Source organism: Cydia amplana, chromosome 12 (assembly GCF_948474715.1).
Source record: "Cydia amplana chromosome 12, ilCydAmpl1.1, whole genome shotgun sequence".
Classification (NCBI taxonomy): Eukaryota; Metazoa; Arthropoda; class Insecta; order Lepidoptera; family Tortricidae; genus Cydia; species Cydia amplana.
The window spans coordinates 11,872,352-11,891,555 of NC_086080.1; the positions used below are offsets into that span (position 1 = coordinate 11,872,352).

The window sequence follows — 19,204 nt, forward strand, 5'->3', positions numbered from 1 at the left end:
TCCGACGGTCAGTACCACACCATAGCCGCGCTTATCGACATTATCATACTACTGCTACTAACTTCGTGCTGATGCCGGGCGAGCTGCTGGCCGACCTCGCCGTCTCGTGCGGCGCGCCGCTCGCCGCGCTCATGGACACCTCCGACGGTCAGTACCAGACCATAGCCGCGCTTATCGACATTATCATACTACTACTACTACTACAAACTAGTTAAAATATAACTCTTTTATTTGTTCTTAGAAGATAAATTCTATCAAGTCAAGAGAGAGTATTTAATGGCATACCTTTCAAAACCCTAAAAAAAGACATAACATCTGATTATGGCTAAAACAGCCGATTGCAGATAAAATGAGAGAAAAAAAAACTTGTTTACGGACGAATTCACAAATGGATGCCCAGCTGACGGGCTAGTAAGCTGACAAGTAGTTCGTGAAGAAATTATTGTTTGTAGTACCAGTAGACTAGTAGCAGAAGAGCGTCGTGACAGTATCTCGGATCTCGTCGAAACGGACGGGTAGTGAACTCGTATCCCATGCCCGAGAGAGACTGTCGCGGCACTTTTGTGCTAAACCTACAGTGCAGTGTGTGGCGGACCTGTCCCCTAACGTTGATGGCAGTCATCGTCTTGTAGATAATAATGAACATCTTGAAATTCTTGAATAACAAGTATGTGTGTGACGTTCCAGAGCGCTGCAACGAGAGCGTGCGGCTGGGGCTGCTGGTGCAGGCCATGCAGGCGCTGGCGGCGGGGCTGCGCCTGGCCGCCGCGCACTACCGCGAGCGCACGCTGCAGCCCACGCCGCAAGTGCGCAACGGTGGGTACCGACACTACTGACTGCTCCAGCTCCAGCCCTGACAACTAAAGCTTTGGATTCCTCCGAAAACGGTGCCGTTATATGACGACCGTCATATAGCGGCCGCAAAAGACGGCCGTCTTCACGGTGGCGACATGTGGAAAGTACCACGGCGTCATAACACACCGTCATCCACCAAGGTCAAAGCGGCAAATTTGAAAAATGTAGGCGCGATGGGATAACGTCCCATAGAAAATTTGAATTTCACGCCTTTTCCTACTGACAAGATTTGTTTGATCATCTATAATTTACTTGGAGGATGAAATATCATCAGAAGAGGAAAATAATCGTAGTACGGAATCATTTATTCAAATCTCGTGTCATTTATTCAAAATGGCGTCACCGCTATCTAATAAAACGTTCACGAAACTATCGACACCGTCATGACGGCCGTCATCTTACGTTACGTTGACAATCAACGTAACGTAACGCCGTCTAGGAAACCGCGCCATCTTGTTTACATGGACAACGTTCTAGTGACGTCAGTCAACGCTATATAGCGGCCGTAATATGACGGCACCGTTTTCGGAGGAATCCAAAGCTTTACGTTGACAATCAACGTAACTTAACGCCGTCTAGGAAACCGCGCCATCTTGTTTACATAGACAACGTTCTAGTGACGTCAGTCAACGCTATATAGCGGCCGTAATATGACGGCACCGTTTTCGGAGGAATCCAAAGCTTAGAGACTGTTACGCCGAAGGCGCCGAGTCAAAGTCGCCTTAAACGTTAACCGCGTCACAGTCAAAATACGCCGAACACCTGCCTCGCGAGACATCGGGCGGCGGTTAATGGATTTTACGCTATACCAGTATTTAATAAACTACGACATACTCCTATAGTTAAAAAAATAATAATTTTTGGCTCTTTAAAATACGAGAATCAGATGATTTACACTACGCCATATCCTTGTTTTTAGGGTTCCGTACCCAAAGGGTAAAAAACGGGACCCTATTACTAATATTACTATTCGCTGTCCGTCCGTCTGTCATCAGGCTGTGTCTCATGAACCGCGATAGCTAGACAGTTGAAATTTTTACAAATGATGTATCTCTGTTGCCGCTATAACAAGAAATACTAAAAATAAAATAAATATTTAAGGGGGGCTCCCATACAACAAACACAATTTTTTTGCTCTATTATTTTTTTATCTATTTTGTTGATGGTGCGGAACCATCCGTGCGCGAGTCCGACTCGCACTTGGCCGGTTTTTATTAAAACTGCAGTCCCGCTCTATGCTAAGAAATCTTGAAAATACCCTTGTTAAGCCAATTTTTTTAAAATGATGTGTGTCATTTCAGTGGTCTCCCTGATGAACGGAAAGTACAAATGGATCGTGAACGAGTCGCGGCGACTCCACGAGGCGGGCGTCACCCCCGCGGTCTGTGATAAAATACTCTACGAGCACGCCATTGAACTGGTAAGTTGTTCCAACTGTGTATTTTACCTTTTCTCTAGTAATATTGAGTTAATTTCGCTTTTACGCTTACGCTAAACAACATCGCGAAAGATCAAAACTTCAGAACATTCATGCATTCCAATATTATCTACTATGCGTGTTAAATAGTTGTTGCGGTTACAAGACGAAGGCGGTCTTAACATCGAATAAGGACCTGCATGCCGCTTAGGCGAGTGTGACATTGCGATATATACGGCATAGCGCTGTCTCGTTTACACACCGGAACGGAGTGTGAATCCGCATAAATTTGATTTAAACCCGCTTGTAAATAATCAAAGAGGTTTTATGAAAATAAAACAAAAATGTTCCGTGCGAAACATAGAAGGTAGGATCCTATAGAAGTGGTATACGCGTGCCTCCGTGAGGGACAAAACATACGCAATGCGACACTATGATTGGTCGAATTTATTTGTTGCCCACCATAATCCATACTAATTTACGGTGGGGAATAAAAAAAAGGGAGACTGTGACAAGGACAAACAATAATACCGCTTTCGCTGCTACTCCTACTGAAAGATACATAAGACTATCCCGTTCTGTCAGTTATCTCCACCACTTCGAAATTTCGAAACCGATACCGCTTTTGCTGCTACTCCTACTGAAAGATACATAAGACTATCCCGTTCTGTCAGTTATCTCCACCACTTCGAAATTTCGAAACCGAACACACCGGTTCGAAATGAATTCGTACGTCTAAATGAGAAAGTGATATGTAGCAAGTTAAGTCAGTTTGGTGTATGTTGTATGTTTGCAGTGTCAGATGGCGGCCATCGAGGAGCTGTTCGGCGACATGAAGGAGTGCGAGCGGCGCTACATGTCCGCGCAGGTGCTGCTGCACTCGCTCGTGCAGCGCCACCCCCTCCACCCGCACCACCGCACCACGCTCTCCAAGTGTACGTACCGTATATACGAGTATAGTTTGTAGCTTTCTAGTAGAGCCCGAAGGCTTATCCTATTGTCTATTGTTCAGTATAACCGCACTTGCTACTTACCAGCAAAAAAAGGGTCTTATTTATTCTAATTGGCACCTGAGCGCGGGCTAGTCCAACGCTCAAAAAACCAGTGTAGGTGCGCTCTCCGATAACGCGCCTTTGTTACGCATCTCAATGACACATTTTAGACTGGTTCTGTAACGTTCGACTCGCCGGCACTCAGTAACCGAAGTACTGACCACACACATCGGTACAAAATATTTATCCATTAGTTCATTTTGAATCTTATTGCAATTTCCTTAGGAGTTGTAATTCAATTACCTGGGTAAAGTGAACGAGCGATTTTTTATGCAGGTGGTTGTGGCACGTGGCACGAGCGGTTTTACTAACAATAGACAATAGGATTAGCCGTCGGGGTCTATTAGAAAGCTACAAACTATACGCCAAGTACCACAACTAACATCTCGGCACCGCCTCAGCCCGTCCCGCTAAATATTCTTTGTAGATCACTACTTACAAATACCGGACTTCTCACAATACCGGTATTAATACCGAAACTGTCTTCATCAATACCGGGATCCCGGTATTGGATATGAATCGCTTAAAAATATATAGTTTTATTAAAAAGGGAAATTAGAAAGGCTCACTAGAATACCAGATATGTCCTAAAAGCTATTAAATCAATGCCGCCATCTGCAATAATTTTATTTCACACTCCAGGTTGGCAATAATTTTATCCAATTTGTTGACTTCACCTCACCAGTCACATTTGTAGTCCAACTTAACCAATCAGACAAATTTTTTTCAAATTTCCGTCAAAATTGGTTTGCCATTATTAGTTATTCTTGCTCTTTCGTTTTTTTTTTTGATAAAATTATGAGAACTAAATTATGTTATGTTAATGTCACTATCATCATATTCATCAGTTTCATCACTCACATAAATTCAGGATTCATCCACCACCAACCGTCAAATATTTATCTGACGCATATGCAAAGATCTTGTTTCAATAATAAAATGAGGGCTAGAGACCAGTTAGAGTTCGACCAAGTAAAGTCTGCAACGATTTTGATAGCATACGCAGTACCTACGCAGTGCAAGTGTTATTTGTACGTCATAATTTCATAGAAGTTTGACGTTTAAAATAACACTTGCACTGCGCGTGCTATCAAAATCGTTGCAGACTTTTCTTGGTCTAACTCTAGATGCGTTTGACGTTTAAATAGTAAGCTTTTTGATACAGCCGAATATAATTTATTTAAAGGGTTAATACTGCGCATTTCCCTCGTTTATTAAAATACCGGGATCCCGGTATTGCCTTCAAAAATACCGGTATTGAAAAATGCGTTTAAAAAGGCGGGATCCCGGTGTTTCGGTATCCCGGTATTGGAAGCCCTAACGGACACTATCGGCGTCGCCTCGTGGGCACACGTTAAGCGGTGCGTTCACAACTCGCAGTGACCGAGCTTATTAAAACTGTCCACGCGCTTGCGTCTCGCAGTCGGCGCGCTTACCGCATGCGCACTGTCACCCAGTCGTAACGGCGCCTACATCTTCGAGGTGTTGAATCGCTACCGCTATGTGCTGAGGTATGCTCGACAGTGACACCTAGTTGCCGGCAAACGGATGAGTTGAGGCGGCGCCGGTCCGGTGCCGAACTTTTAGGAGTGCTCCAACCTTAAGGCTTCGTTCACACGGCATTGTCCTGCACGTGTTTTTGCAGTATACGTCTTAACGGATAAATAGTGGCACATACTTTGTGCATAGAACCATTGACACGGCGTTTGTACTGCAAAAAAACGTACATTCTTTATACGTTTAAACTGATACTCACCGGACTTGTCAAGCAAATCGAATGAACTTTAACGTATTCGGTTTGCAGTGGCGAGTTGTATAGTTGTTTCATTCACACGGCACAATTTTATACGTTTTTTAACGAACAAGCGTCTATAGTACTCGAGCGTTTTTCGGAGGGATCACACGTATTTTGTTTGGAATTTCGAGGTTATTTCAAAATGGTTGACGAATCTTCTATAGATAACGAATTACTAATTTAGTGGAACAAAACTATCTATCTATCTTTTATAGACATCCGAAATAAATTGAAAAACTTTATTTCATCATTCCTAAGTTTAGCGTACCTACATTTTCAAAAATTTTATTACGCACATATTTTTCATTTATGGGATGTAGCCAAAACCATGTAATGGTAAACCACCAAATGTAGCCATCGATACCAAAATAAAAGTACGATGAAGCGTGAATCCATCTCAGACGTCTGCCCACGGCGACAACTGCGTGAAAACTGTCGCTATTCGGCGTGAAAACGGTTTTTAAACGAATGAAAATCTGCCGTGTGAACACCCGACTGGTTGTACGTTTAAAATCGAATACGTGAAAAAACGTGCAGGACGTTGCCGTGTGAACCTAGCCTAACTCGATATATTCCATGGCACCGGTCGGTACCTATACTTTAAAGTCACGAGTTCAAAGTTGTATCCGGACAATAATGTATAATGTATGTGTTACAGACCGAGACGCGGTGCAGAGGCGGCTGAACTGCCTGAAGGGGCCGCGCAAGATCATGGACGTGAAGCTGGAGGCCGGGATCTCATAATGCAATACGCGACCGGCGACCTTTATAATATAGTACCTAAGAGTAAGCATAAGCGACGCAAAAAGAGAAGTGATTTTATTTTGTTGTCGACAGACTCGCAGTGAGAAAATTATTAATAAAACAAAGTATAAAAGGAATAAGTGAATAAATATCAATTAACGATCGATGTATACAGTCGTTTTAGTGATGAAGATTACCAGAGATTGCAATAGTGAATTATATTTTTTTATATGCAGTAAGTACATTTCTGAGCCGTAGTATTACCGTGTAGGCGGCGAACATCTCGACGTTGGACTTATTCTAGTGATCGCTTGAAGTGATAGATAGTTGTAGATTAGATGTGTGTTGGATCCCTTATGTCATAAACGGTTGTATCTTTTCATAGTTTGTAATGTTAGTACAAGTTTCATCAGAGTACCTAAACCTTCCGCTTCTTCAATTCTGAGGAGCCACGCAAATTATTTTAGTAAATTGTGCATGTATTTCTTTTGGTTATCACCATTTTAGGGTAAATATAAATAAATAAAAAACAAAAAAATATAAATTAGAAAGCGTAGCATTGTTTCCTAACTCACGTATCTTGTATGACATTTTGATTATTACGGACTTGTAGCGTATCGTGTAAACTTGTAAAGTGACTTCGTGAAGTAATATCTCGATATAGATACAATGCTATAGAGATCTCATTATCGACCAATAACAATATGGCATTTTTAGGTTAAGATAGAAATTATGTTTGAAGGTTTCTCGAAAATGTTATATGAAAGGATTTCTGTGTATTCTCTCAAACCATTATTTTATTTTTAATTTGCCAAAATTGTGATTATGTATTTCCTCAAAAATAATATTAATTGCTTTATGATAATAAGAATAAAGACTGTTGTATTATAAATATTTTGTTTTGTTTTAATAAACACTTATTTTTATCAGCATGATTTTGGCATATTATTTTTTGACTGGTTAATTGACAATATGACAGCTTCCTGCCATTGTTACCTTTCCTGTTTCCTCCAAAACATATCCAAATATCACATAATACACGAGAAAATGACAAATATAAGTACGATTGAACATGCCATTTTAAATATACATCAGATATCGGAGTGGCTAAGGCGCTCACACATATCTGAACACGCCTCTACTGTCAGGGCCACTCAGGGCGTTTTATAGTGCGTGTTCAGATAATGTGAACACCTTTGCTGCTCCGATATATCTGATAGCGACTGTACAATCTTTTCTGCTTTGCACTAAGGTTGTCTGTGAGAATGCCTCATGTTAATAAGTCAGTCTTTTGTGCAGTAAATAAATAGTACCTACTTGCGCGCTGCTTTATGAGGAAAACACGTATAGATCAAAATAAACCTGTTATTAAGCATACTCGGAGTAACGGAATTAATTGTACGAATGAGACTGCTAAAACGGGAAATGTGTAAGGCCTGAGTGGACGCTCGAGTTGGGCGTGCAGCGGGGCGGGGCGTCCGGCGTGCATGTTAAACAAATGCAAGCGTATAGGAGCGGCCTTAGTACACGCTTCTCAAATCACTTGTGAGCCCGACGCCACGCTGCACGCCCCGCCGAACGCTCCGCTTCGAGCGTCCACTCAGGCCTTGGGATATGTCCTATTTCCTCGCCATGTTTTCCTTTAGGTACCTACCGAAAACGAATATATTATTATATAATGATATTTCGGATTATTCCCACTAGTTACCAAGTTGTTACAACTCGGACTTTTTTTCCCATCTATCCCCTATTACCGCCAACTTATGCTGGTTTACGAATTTCTATTATCTTATAGGGTAAATCGTCTATTACTGGCCACCTTATACTAAAATAAGAAATCTATTTATTTATTTACACAATTCAAGTAAACCAAGTTTTGAAAATCTAGGTACTTGAATAGGACTTGCACAACGGCACGGCTCACCCACCCCACTTGCCCAAGTTCCCAAGAGTGCCCGAGGCGTTGAGTGTGGTCCTCGCGCACCGTACGCGACGAGTTTACGGATAAGCCTCGCCCCGCCCAGCGTTTCCTTCGTACCCATTAGCCAAGCGAAGTTTTTAAATAAATAAATAAATCGAGTATTAGTGCAAATTTTATTGAGTTAGGCAAACTTAATTTATCAAAGACAAACACTGGATTTAGTATTTATTGATCCTTAATCAATTAATAATCTTAATATTGTATGAATATGCCATTTCCTTGCTTTATGAATTTGTATGGCTTTGCCCTGTTCCTGCCTCGCACAGGTTGGAACATAACTTTATCAGGTGGAAACTCTGATGTTCCTGTAGTTTCCAGCAGTATGTCAAGACAAGTCAACAACTTCGTCATTTGTGTTGTGAGGCTGGGTTTATCCTCAGAGCTCCAGTCACTGTTGATAATCCGCTCAATATCTCTAATGTCGTCATCAATGCCTGCATGATGTGTCCCGTTCCAGAATAATGTTAATGAGAAAATAGGAGCAGATTTAGGGTAATCACTCTTTAGCACAACTAAAGCTATCAACTTTGCCGACTGCCTTGTAATAATGGCCCTGTACAGCATATCATTGCTGTTCACTAGACCTTCGGATATTAAGAATGCTGTAGATGGTGCTTGACTATATTCAGGCCAGCCTACAGATTGCCACTGTGTGAGAGAACCCGATAACCTAACTGGGTTGCCTTTTGCTGGAACTATCTTTCCAGACTCCAATTCCTGCAACTCTTTCATAAGTGCTACTCTCGATTTCAACCGTTTCTTCAAGGTGAGTATAAAATGCTCAACAGTAGACACACTGAGGCTTGGACAAGGTTGAATAACTTTGTTTGTTTTTTTCTCATCATCAACAACTAAAGCCATGAAATCTAAGCCACACATCCTCTGGGCCCATATGTATGGTCGACCCACTTCTGAAATGAAATGGTGGAAATCTTCAGATACTCCAGCAGCCTTTAGCAAAAATGATGTAGCAGGGTGAGGTGAATCGTGTCCAGCGTCTCCAGGATACAACTCATTGAGTATACAGTGACCGTTCAGCACATCAGCGGCAGACACTCCTGATACAGGCTTTGGCAGAGACACTGTAAACTTAACAACCACAATTTTTAAGTGCAGAAGATAAGAAAACACTAAATTCAAAGCTGTAGTGTCCTGCACTTTGACAGAAACTTGCACATGTAAAGGATGCTTCTTCAACACTTCTTTCTTTTTGGCTTCAGTTTTCTCTTCTTTGGAAACTTTGGCTGTTCTGTGATGGCGTTTCTTCTTTTCTCTCTGTTCATCGTCATTATTTTCTTGATCAGAATCAGAGTCATTTGATAGAACTAAGCTATTATCAGCATTTTTCTCCTGATCTAACCTTCTGGCTTCATCCTCATCACCAGAAATTCCTGTAATATAAAAAAACATTACATTTGATGTTCCACTTTGGCTATACTTACATTATGTAGGTCAATGTTTTGATCCATACTCACCAACAGTTACAGTTTTCACTCCGAGTGCATCAGAATAAGCACTAGCATTGGCATAGAGCAAAAACAAAGGCGGGGGAAGAAGAGCCGCAGCTCGAGATTCATCTCTCTTCTCATCAAGGCGAAGGGCCATGCACTCTTGGAGAGGTTTTGTAGCTTTCAAGACATCATTAAGGTGAGGACCCAGGGCATCCAAACGGGATCGGGCAGCTGCTATCGCTGCCCCAACACGCTCCTTTGATGCCACCAGCTCATTGCAGGCTCCAGCTAACTCTCTGCGCTGTCGCAGCTCCCACTCCAGTCTAGCCAGTTGTAATTGATGCTCATCTTTTTTAGTGACTTCCTGCAACATAAACACCACTATGTTTATATATCTTAACATATGCTTCACACTTCTAGCAAATTGTCGACATCATTATTATTTCTTTACATATGTGCCACATTGTACAAAGAAATATATCTATCCAACACCATCAATATCAGCATTATATATTATTTTGTCTACCTAAGTAAAGTCATGCTGAATTTATAAGCTACAATTTCAGAAGTCTAACACTTGTTAAGTTAAATTAGTGTCAGGTGACCTTTATTATGATACGAAATACTTACAGGTCTAGAAACCTCAGACGGTGCCTCCTTGTAGAAATCGTCAATAGGCACAAGTTCAATTTCTTCATCTTTTGATTTAAACTGCAAACATTTTGTAACTTCTTTGTTGAGATGATCGGCTTCATACAGCAAGTTCTGTAACTGCAAGTGTGTGGAGTCCACCTGTTGCTTCACTTTGTGGAGGGAGTCCCGACCAGCTCTAGTACGCACTTTCTCCAATCTGTTCAGTTTCTTCAGTGCTACAAGCATTAGCGATGCCTCCACCCTTTTTGAGTTAATTTTTTCCTTAGCCTATAAGAATTAAAGAGAAAACATTGTTAAACCTTGAAGAAGCTATTGAAATTATTCGAACATTATCCAAACACGTACCTCGTCAGAGTTTTTTTCTTTCAGTTCTGCTATATCAGAAAACAGCTGCCGAATATCTTGACATATTTTCTTAAATAGATTAGCGTCCTTATCAGCGGGGCGTGAAAGAGCCTCAGCTTCTTCGAAATCTACAACACGCTGCAAGAAATATGTTTTTTATAAACACTTCAATATTTCACTCGTTTAGTATCTATCTCGTAATCAACTAACCTTATACACATCACCTGGCGATTGTTTGGAGCTATCGGTAGAAACCGAGGTGTTTAATTTCCGACGTTTTTTAACAGAAACTTCATCTTTGCCCATTTTACAAAGCAAGGAATAGCCAAACTAAATAAATGGTTATTTATTTAGATAGAGCGCTAATGCCGCTCGCACTTTACAAGCTTACAAATTAGTAAAAGCAACTATGATAATTGATAAGCAAGGCAAGCAAGCCGTCGTATTCTGTCAACTGTCAATACAGAGACAAAGTAGACAAAAGAGTTGCTTTTTTTATTTTCCCCCTGCGTCCATAGACAGGTAATTGCCACTTGGTGCAAATCAAAGAGTAGTATAATTGTGTCAAAGGACTCTCTTATTTCAAACATAGACAGAGAGAGTCATACTATCTTTGTCTTACACTAGTACTAGCACCCAAAAGAAAAGGATGAGTATAATTTTTTTGTTCCTATTTACTGACAAATGGGTTTGACCATCTATAGTGCAAATGCTTGGCTGTATAAAAGCCATAACACATTACCAATAAGAGAGAGAAAAAAAGTTATCTCTTTGTCGCTCTCACCAATGGGTGCGACGCACCAAGGTCCCGGTGCGGTGCGATAGTATGTTATAGCTTTAAAGACGTGTTCGAGGGCCTAGCGGCGATCTTTCTCTTTTACTCCAATCAGCGTAAAAGAGAAAGATGCGTGTTTTTTTAACCGCCATTTATAAAACTCCCACTGTTTTTTTTTTCATAGAAAGTATAGATGGTCAACCAATTCTTGTCAGTAGAAAAGGGCGCGAAATTCATATTTTCTATGGGACGATATCCCTTCGCGCCTACATTTTTCAAATTTGCCGCCTTTTTCTACTGACAAGATCTGCTTGACCAAGTATAGCATCCTATAGAAGTGGTATACGCGTGACTCCGTCAGGGGCAAAACATACGCAATGCGACACTATGATTGGTCGAATTTATTTGTTGCCCACCATAATCGATTCAAATTTTCTATGGGACGATATCCCTTCGCGCCTACATTTTTCAAATTTGCCGCCTTTTTCTACTGTCAAGATCTGGTTGACCAAGTATAATTTACGGTGGGGAATAAAAAAATATGAAACTGTGACAAGGACAAACAATAATAGCGCTTTCGCTGCTACTCCTACTGAAAGATACATAAGACTATCCCGTTCTGTCAATTATCCCCACCACTCATGTCCAATCCAGTTTAATACTAGTCATGTTTTTTTTTACATCTGTCGCTGGATAATATCTACAACTACTCGCCACTAGAGGGCGCTGATCCTAAAAACAACAAATTCCAAATCTCGCTTACAGAGGGCGCTAACATAAATCTTCATAAATACCAAGAGAGAGCTACTTGCTATTAGAGGGCGCTAATCTCAATAATTTCATGCATGCGCATGTACATACAGAATTATATATAGATTTTAAAAAAAGGCGTAATTAGACTGAGAAAGATGCCCGCAATTTGCCAACTTCTGTGTTCGCGGTAGGCCCTCAGGTCTCAGGTCGCGCACACACCTGATAACGTAAGAGGGACTGCCATCTAGTGTACTAGTGTGAAAACTTAAACTGGAAATTGGTGTTGGGGGTGATATTATAATTTATAATGTAGGAGAAGGTTTAGTAAGGGTAAATGGAAAGTAAATGGAGAATTGTATAGGCAGTGGTTGGGATGGGTGGTTTTTTTAGTAAGTATCTATCTAGTAAAAAGCGATGGGTGGGTAGGTTAGAATCAGAGAGAGTGGGAGAGACTTTTCAGTTTTGCATTATTTTACGTATACGTACCTACTATGTGTACCTATATTTATAGTTTAAAGTTTTATATTTCTCCTTCAAGCTGTTGTTTTAACTGAAAATAATTTGGTCAAAGGCGTATGTGCCACATGAGACCATTTTTTTTGCACGTTCGTGTTCTATCTGTCCAACATCTTGGTGTATTTGCCTCTCACATTTTGCTTAATGAGAGAGTGAGACGCAATGCACATTGGACAACGTACCACCCTTAGAGTCTGTCAATCGTTTCGATCGTAATTTTAAATAAAAATCACTCCGCTCGTGATCAGCACTCTCAGTAAAAACTAATTTTGCTCGCTATTTTGCACATAGGTACTTTTCTTGTCTTACTATCAAATGACCGCATTAACATAACTAGCTAAGTACACAGATGAATGGCTATGAGTTTATTACCGCATCACGCATCGACAGCATGTAGCGTGACGTCACACACAAGTTCACTGTATACAAACCGGCCCGCCCGTGCCTGCAGCGTGGAACGTTTATCGTCGCGCTCCGCGATGCCGATAATTAAGAACGAACTCGCATCCATTTCACTTCAATAAACAAACCAAACTGCCCATAACTAGCTTTGTTTGCAGCCAGTTCGATTAGTAGCGTTAAAGTATTCCGATAAATTACTCAAGTCAAGATGTCTGAGAAGAAAGAACTTCGTATAGTGACTTATATGTGTCCCACGCACCCGGTGCAACTTTACGAGTTGATTTTGGAGTTGCTAGAGAAGGCGTTGAACTGCTACACAACTTTGCAATATGAAAGTCGGAGTCCCGGGCCTTTCCCGGACCGTCCGGATCCTTTTAGCACCAATAAAGTGGATTTAGGTGAGTGTTATTTAAGATAATAATCAAGTAACCTACCCTCATTTTATTTCATGTATAGTACCTATATAGGCTATATCTTAGGTACCTATTATATGTGTAAGTTAAAAGAAAGAGTTTACAGAAGAAACCGTAACCGTCGCTGCACTTATAAATTCCGACATGTGCTCAATTATTAAATACCTACTGAAATGAAACCCTGAAGACGATACACAACACATGAGGTTTTCTTCTGCATACTTAGCGGAATTTACAAACGCAACAACGAATTTGACTCTTTGGCATAGATATTAAGATTCAAAATTGATAACCCTCCTGTCAGTTTACATTCAATATTTACTTCGCAAACAATACAATATATATACTTTTACCTGTATACAAATGAATGACTGCAAGTACTGCAACTCATAGTGCATATTTGCCCAAACATTCGTGTTCCATACTTTTATCTTTCATATCAAACGCAAGTCAAGTGATTCAGCCGCCCTCCGTCCTCCTATTGGGACCCTGACTAATTAGCACGATTGCTTTTTGATGTTCTATAGGTACCTAATTTAGGAACTTACCTATCTTGTGTACTTACATTATTTTCTATTACGGGACAAATGCATTGTTGCGATATATAAAAGCGATCGTGCTACATTCGCTGGCGGGCCAGCGCAGTTTTGTGTGAGCGTCAGGATGGTAACGTGGGTGTACCTAATAAAAAATAAGCAAAAATCATACCATATTTTGGTACTATTTAGTACAGTCAGCAGCAGAAGTTGCTAAGCGGGCGAGGTGTTCTTCAAACCTGTGTACCTAACTGAGCATTGCGCCTGAAATCCATAAGAACGAGAGCGCACTTATTACTGGCTGGTAATTTGCATTCAAGTTTCCCGTGCCCGTTAAGCAATGTTCGACACCTCCGTTCGGTTCGTGACTCTTAGAGGCAAATAATTAGTATCTATCTATCATATACTTTTATTATTATAATTCGACTTCTAACAACTAATAACATTGTGGATACATATATAACATACCTACTGGGTATCCATAGTATAAAAAAATGGAACCTCGAAACGAAAAGAAGATACATATATCTACTCTATTGTGCTTACTGCGCCAGTCCCACATCAATTTGAGTCAGACCCTAGCTGACGCGTGTGATTGTCATACATATAGCGTTCATGACGGCGGCGGCGTACATGCGTCTCCGGGAGACGGACGCGTCGGCGGTGCAGCTCCTGCCCGTCACGCCCGTGTTCGCGCACCAGATGAACGTCGAGAACAAGCCCGGCTACTTCGCTGACGTCATTATACACCGCGACAAGAAGTAAGTCAACGACAAACTGCCACTGATGGTACCCACGTCACGCCCGTGTTCGTGTCAGTAGGTATCAAATGCACGTTAAGAACACGTCCAGCTACTTCTCCGACGCCAGCATTCACGACAAAAAGTAAGCCGCCACTAGCATATATATTATATACCAATACTGTCCTTCTGTGCTCCTTGTTCGCGTACCAGATCAACGCGACAATAACATACTTATACATAATTACATACTTATAGGGAGGTGAATTCGTGAATGGTCCAGATCGCTGGTGTTTGTGGCCCGAATTGAAGGTGAGGGCCATAAATATGCGATCTGGGGCTTTACGAATTACCGCCCGTGGTTTGTCTAAAGTTTTACGTCTTGTCTTAGCCAGGAAGTGAGATTTTCTCCTCGAGTAGCGCTAACTGTAACCTATCTACGTAAAAAAAACTATTTATTACAAATGTGCATACTCAGCTCCAGCTCAGTGCAGGAGCTTGTAAAGCATAGGTAGGTAGGTAGGTAGCATACATACATTACATTCTTACAATAACTAAAAAAAACCAGTAAGATCAATGGCGCTATTTATATATAGCTAATAATAGTAGCTACTATCATTGATCTTACTAACCATCCATCATGCCTTGATCTTACTAACAATTATAAACATAAATATATAGGAACGTTTTGTTTTGTCATCAATTACTTCATCATTAACAAATGAATGATCCTCTACAGATTGTCGCTTTTATACTTGTTAGCAGTATGTAAGAGGGATATTATATGTATGGCATTATCCGGTCCAGGCGCTAACGATTTAGAGGGGCCGCAACTAGTTAGTTGCCTGACTATGCTAGTCAGTTGACTGACTCTACCTCTTTAGGCACTCTACATCGAGACTAAAGCCAGATAGCATATTATTTTTCATTGTGTAGGTAATATTAAAAAAATGTATGTAGGTACCTGAATATTTATAGAATGATGTGTAATCAATTTACTAATAAAGGTAGTTATTTCAAAAGATCAACAACATCTAGTGATTCATTTTCCTACTAGGTAATAAGTGGTTAATTCAGACGCAGTTACTATGAATAAACTCGTGTGCGGAAGTTTGTAAAGTCGAAGGTACACCAATAGCATAAAATATAGTTATGAGAGCATGTACATACCCACATAAGTTTCAAGGATAATAAATAGATTTAGCCTTGACTGACATTATCACATTCCTAGCAAGGTCGCTATATATTGCATGATGTACTGATGGCCAGCTCAGAGAGCGTTGCACGGTAGAATCCTTATAACAGCGGACATCTAGCATTAATGTAGGTAGGTATTCCATCACCCACATGCAGTATCATATTACATCAATTAATTGCTGGAATCAACATCGTGAATATCTTTGCAATCTTCCGGGCATTGTCGACACCAAAAACAAATAGATAAGTTAAATGTTATCAGCCCGTGTCATTGGCTCCTGATAAAGATTGCTTCTATTATTTCACAATTCACTCGTCGTCCACCTAATACAGTGTTATCACACCCCGCGCTAGCGTCGCTAGTGATTTTGTGGTTATTTACAGAGCGCACAACGTAAATACGCTGCTGGACCTGCGCGGGTGCACCTTCGCGTACAGCAACGAGGACTCACTCAGCGGCAGCAAACTCGTGCTGAAGATTCTTAAGGGGAAAGGAGAGAATGCCTCTTTTTTCGGATCATTACTAAGTACTCATCCATAATGAATAATTATAAACTTCACAAATTCCACCTGTCCAATTTCTTTGTCCAATGTGCATTGCGTTTCACTGTCTCATTTAGAAAAATGTGAGACGTAAATACACATTGGACCAAGATATTGGACAGATGGAATACCATTCTAACGTAATACTCATTTCAGGATCTGGATCACATTTGGCATCAGCCCAAATGGTGTTAACGAAGCAAGCTGAATGGGCCGCCGTTGATTCAACTACTCTGCTCTATTCCAAAAAGTTCATGCATGATGGTGGGAAGGACATCATAACTCTGGAGACCCTGGGACGCCTGCCGCCCTACCCCATAGTGGTCAATGCACAACTTCCAGGTATAGCACTAATAGTAATCAAATAATTTTAGATTAATTAAATTTAATTATTATGTTTCTCAGAACTGTTTCTCTACAGTTTCTGTATAAGAAAACTATCATTACCTTACACCTGCAGGAAATAGTGATTGCTGGTAACAACATAAACATATAACTATATACTAGTTATTAAAAATAAAATTAGTACCTACTGTCGTAATGTGATCTAATTTAACCGTAAACGAATGAACATTGATTATATTTCCGGTATTTATTTCAGTGTTAAAGCTGCAGCCTACTGCGGCGTAGGTACAACAGCACTAAACATATGTACACGTTTTTAAAATTCAATTCCTACTGAGATTTTTCTCCTCACAGCGTAACACTCAGCAGTTATGCACGTTTAAAAGTACCTATTCGTAAGTCTGACTAACGTATTTTCTTTCGATTGGAGCATACCTCGCAGTGGGCTTTAACATGCTAGCAATAGTCGACATTGTCACGCCATAATACGACTTTAAATTCCAGATCATATCAAAGATGCTATAACCGACGCTTTGCTGACTTTGCCACAAACTGTTCCGTGGAAAGACAGCTTCGCAAAGTTTGGCGTCATAAAGTTCGAGGCCAACAGCGATGGCGCCTACGATGGGGCGGCTGCACAGGTGCGGGCCATCCCGAGCGAAAAACTCAACGTTCGGTATTATTAGAGTACTCCTAGTCATTTCATTAATTTACGTTCTTTATATTCTCTATGTGGATTACACACCTAAACAGTCATAGGTGATCAATCAAAAATGCCATTCTCAGTAATAAATACTATTTTATATTTTTTCAATAAATTGATTATGTCTAACTTGAATTATTTCTTTTTCCTTTGCTTTCCAATAGTGACACTTAGGGATACTAGTTTTTTTTTCTTGCCCGATTGTACCAGGACACCGCGAGGTATTTTAATAGTCGCCAATGGTAAAGGTCCTTCCTTTTTCGGTTTAAAAATATGTTTTGAGCGCTCTTTCTCTTTCTGAAATAATTGAGGCATTTTAAACTATTTATGCCATATACATACAGGTCCAACACACCACAGCTGGGGTCAATTATTTGAATGAGTAAATAAAGTATGATGTATGACCAAATTTTAATATGTACTTATGTACAGTCACCTATGACAATGCACACAAAAATAACTTAGTTTCTTATTTGCCGAGATATAAGTATGTATGTCATTATGCATGTACATAATATATTTTTGTGCTTGTGTTGTGTTGTGTATGGTAAAATTATCATGATCCAATCTATAAACACACACTCTTCTCAAATGAGTATGGAATAAAAAGGAGCTAGGCATTGCTTCATGGATGGTAGTATTTATTTATATTGTTGTCGCAGTTATAGGTGACTGTACTAATTGCACTTACACAATGATAGATGTCATTTGTTTAGCTCACTTTTTCCCCGCCAGCTTTGGTGGATCAGCCTGTAACATTTAGTGTGAATATTAAACTAAAAAACAACAAGAGTTCATAATAATTTAACAGTAACTACCTCTGGACTATCATATCAACAATAATTTAGACAAAAAAGTTACCAATAAAATGTAATGAGTATAAATTTTACTTCTTTTGGAATCACAACACAACTAATGGTAGTACTTGAAGAACAAATTAAACTACAAGTAACAAATAAATACTGTCAATAATTATTGACCAATAATCTACATTCTACAACATTAATGAATTGTGAACTAAACAATGCCTCCTCCGTTGATCTGGTCAATCTCTTCCTGAGAGAGGGGTTTTCTTCTGTAGCGTGCCGGAAGGTCAATGTCAGGAATAGCACTGGTACTCATTTGTGATGCTCCTGCAGACCTGAAGGCGCAGGACTGTAACAGAAGTCTTATGTTAATTTTTGCAGTCAATTCTATAAACATTGCCAAACAGTAATAATGATATCAGTGATAAGAAATAGGCTTCGGAGTTTTCATATCATGGTAAGACTAAAATGAGCTGTGGAGTTTATATGAAAGTCCTACTCATCCGGGAAATTTTCTTGCATTTCAAAGATTAGATAGTAAGTATCCGGAGCCACCTCTGTACACTTACAGATTTTAAGGTAGATAAACAATTATACACCATACAGGCAAAGTAGATTATTGTAAAAATATTTTTAACAGTTATACAGAAGAAAATCAAGTACAAGAGATTATTATACATGGTTCATATTATACAAAATTGTTTTAAAAGTATATATCCACCCGTTTTCACATTGTTATCAATCAAGTATTTTATATTATTTGGATCAATATGAAAGTCAAAGAAAAATGTATGAAAATATATGCCAAAAATAAACTTTTCAGAAGTAAAGATAGGTTAACATACATAGGCTTAGGTGTAGTTCCTAAAGTTCAGGTGACACGAACCATGTATGATAGCTATTAACTAAGAAAGTAGCAGTTAATAATGAACGTACCGCAGAAGGTGCAGGAGATGCCGCAGGCGCTGCGGCCGCCGCGGGTGCAGCATGCGATCCTGAGTGTCCCAAACCACCCTTACGGAACTTTATTACCGGCACACGCAAGAGAGCTGGAGACAACCGCACCATATTGCTTTTAAAGTAGTCTTGGATTAGGAGAGTAGATTAAACTCGTGATAAAATAATTTAGTGTTATGTTACCCAATGAAATTTGACGTAGGAATGACATTGACAGCTGTTGC

General features: G+C 40.1%; 4 protein-coding genes across 5 annotated transcripts in view; 2 read left to right on the forward strand and 2 right to left on the reverse strand.

The window, feature by feature from the left end:
- Nucleotides 1-6,796, forward strand: part of LOC134653021 (serine/threonine-protein kinase unc-51) — a 54,904-nt gene extending 48,108 nt beyond the window's left edge. The window contains exons 14-17 of the mRNA XM_063508300.1: nucleotides 688-816; nucleotides 2,157-2,275; nucleotides 3,069-3,207; nucleotides 5,778-6,796. Of these exons, the coding sequence (XP_063364370.1) occupies nucleotides 688-816; nucleotides 2,157-2,275; nucleotides 3,069-3,207; nucleotides 5,778-5,863 (473 nt within the window). The 3' untranslated portion in view covers nucleotides 5,864-6,796. The remainder of the gene's footprint in view (nucleotides 1-687; nucleotides 817-2,156; nucleotides 2,276-3,068; nucleotides 3,208-5,777) is intronic.
- A 1,240-nt stretch (nucleotides 6,797-8,036) lies between these two features.
- LOC134653022 (THO complex subunit 5 homolog) lies at nucleotides 8,037-10,655 on the reverse strand. Its single transcript, XM_063508301.1, has 5 exons — nucleotides 10,505-10,655; nucleotides 10,295-10,432; nucleotides 9,926-10,216; nucleotides 9,320-9,659; nucleotides 8,037-9,235 (listed from the first exon to the last, which is right to left on the reverse strand). The coding sequence occupies exons 1-5, from the start codon at nucleotides 10,598-10,600 to the stop codon at nucleotides 8,037-8,039; spliced, it is 2,064 nt and encodes a 687-aa protein (XP_063364371.1). The 5' UTR covers nucleotides 10,601-10,655.
- A 2,109-nt stretch (nucleotides 10,656-12,764) lies between these two features.
- LOC134653040 (uncharacterized) lies at nucleotides 12,765-17,352 on the forward strand. The gene is made up of 5 exons (XM_063508323.1): nucleotides 12,765-13,138; nucleotides 14,300-14,450; nucleotides 16,011-16,153; nucleotides 16,326-16,511; nucleotides 17,019-17,352. The coding sequence occupies exons 1-5, from the start codon at nucleotides 12,949-12,951 to the stop codon at nucleotides 17,198-17,200; spliced, it is 852 nt and encodes a 283-aa protein (XP_063364393.1). The 5' UTR covers nucleotides 12,765-12,948; the 3' UTR covers nucleotides 17,201-17,352.
- On the reverse strand, nucleotides 17,294-19,178 carry LOC134653043 (uncharacterized). Of its 2 annotated transcripts, none has more exons than XM_063508326.1 (3): nucleotides 18,960-19,178; nucleotides 18,241-18,372; nucleotides 17,294-17,514 (listed from the first exon to the last, which is right to left on the reverse strand). In XM_063508326.1, exons 1-3 carry the CDS (start codon nucleotides 19,089-19,091, stop codon nucleotides 17,353-17,355), a joined length of 426 nt encoding a protein of 141 aa, XP_063364396.1. In that variant the 5' UTR covers nucleotides 19,092-19,178; the 3' UTR covers nucleotides 17,294-17,352. The 2 variants fall into 2 exon arrangements, with proteins under 2 accessions (XP_063364396.1, XP_063364397.1); XM_063508327.1 differs by lacking the exon at nucleotides 17,294-17,514 and adding an exon at nucleotides 17,909-17,967.
- Nucleotides 19,179-19,204: the final 26 nt, after the last annotated feature.

Bases quoted from the DNA above. Each gene is read 5' to 3' on its own strand.
- LOC134653043 (XM_063508326.1), bottom strand. From the start codon at position 19,091: ATGGTGCGGTTGTCTCCAGCTCTCTTGCGTGTGCCGGTAATAAAGTTC. The intron at 18,373-18,959 runs GTACGTTCATTA...CTTCTGTTACAG, and splicing joins CATCTCCTGCACCTTCTGCG to TCCTGCGCCTTCAGGTCTGC. The intron at 17,515-18,240 runs GTTTAGTTCACA...CAATTATTTCAG, and splicing joins AGATCAACGGAGGAGGCATT to AAAGAGAAAGAGCGCTCAAA.
- LOC134653022 (XM_063508301.1), bottom strand. From the start codon at position 10,600: ATGGGCAAAGATGAAGTTTCTGTTAAAAAACGTCGGAAATTAAACACC. The intron at 10,217-10,294 runs GTACGTGTTTGG...TAATTCTTATAG, and splicing joins AAGAAAAAAACTCTGACGAG to GCTAAGGAAAAAATTAACTC. The intron at 9,660-9,925 runs GTAAGTATTTCG...TTTATGTTGCAG, and splicing joins CGTCTGAGGTTTCTAGACCT to GAAGTCACTAAAAAAGATGA.
- LOC134653040 (XM_063508323.1), top strand. From the start codon at position 12,949: ATGTCTGAGAAGAAAGAACTTCGTATAGTGACTTATATGTGTCCCACG. The intron at 14,451-16,010 runs GTAAGTCAACGA...GGTTATTTACAG, and splicing joins ATTATACACCGCGACAAGAA to AGCGCACAACGTAAATACGC. The intron at 16,154-16,325 runs GTACTCATCCAT...TACTCATTTCAG, and splicing joins TTTTTTCGGATCATTACTAA to GATCTGGATCACATTTGGCA.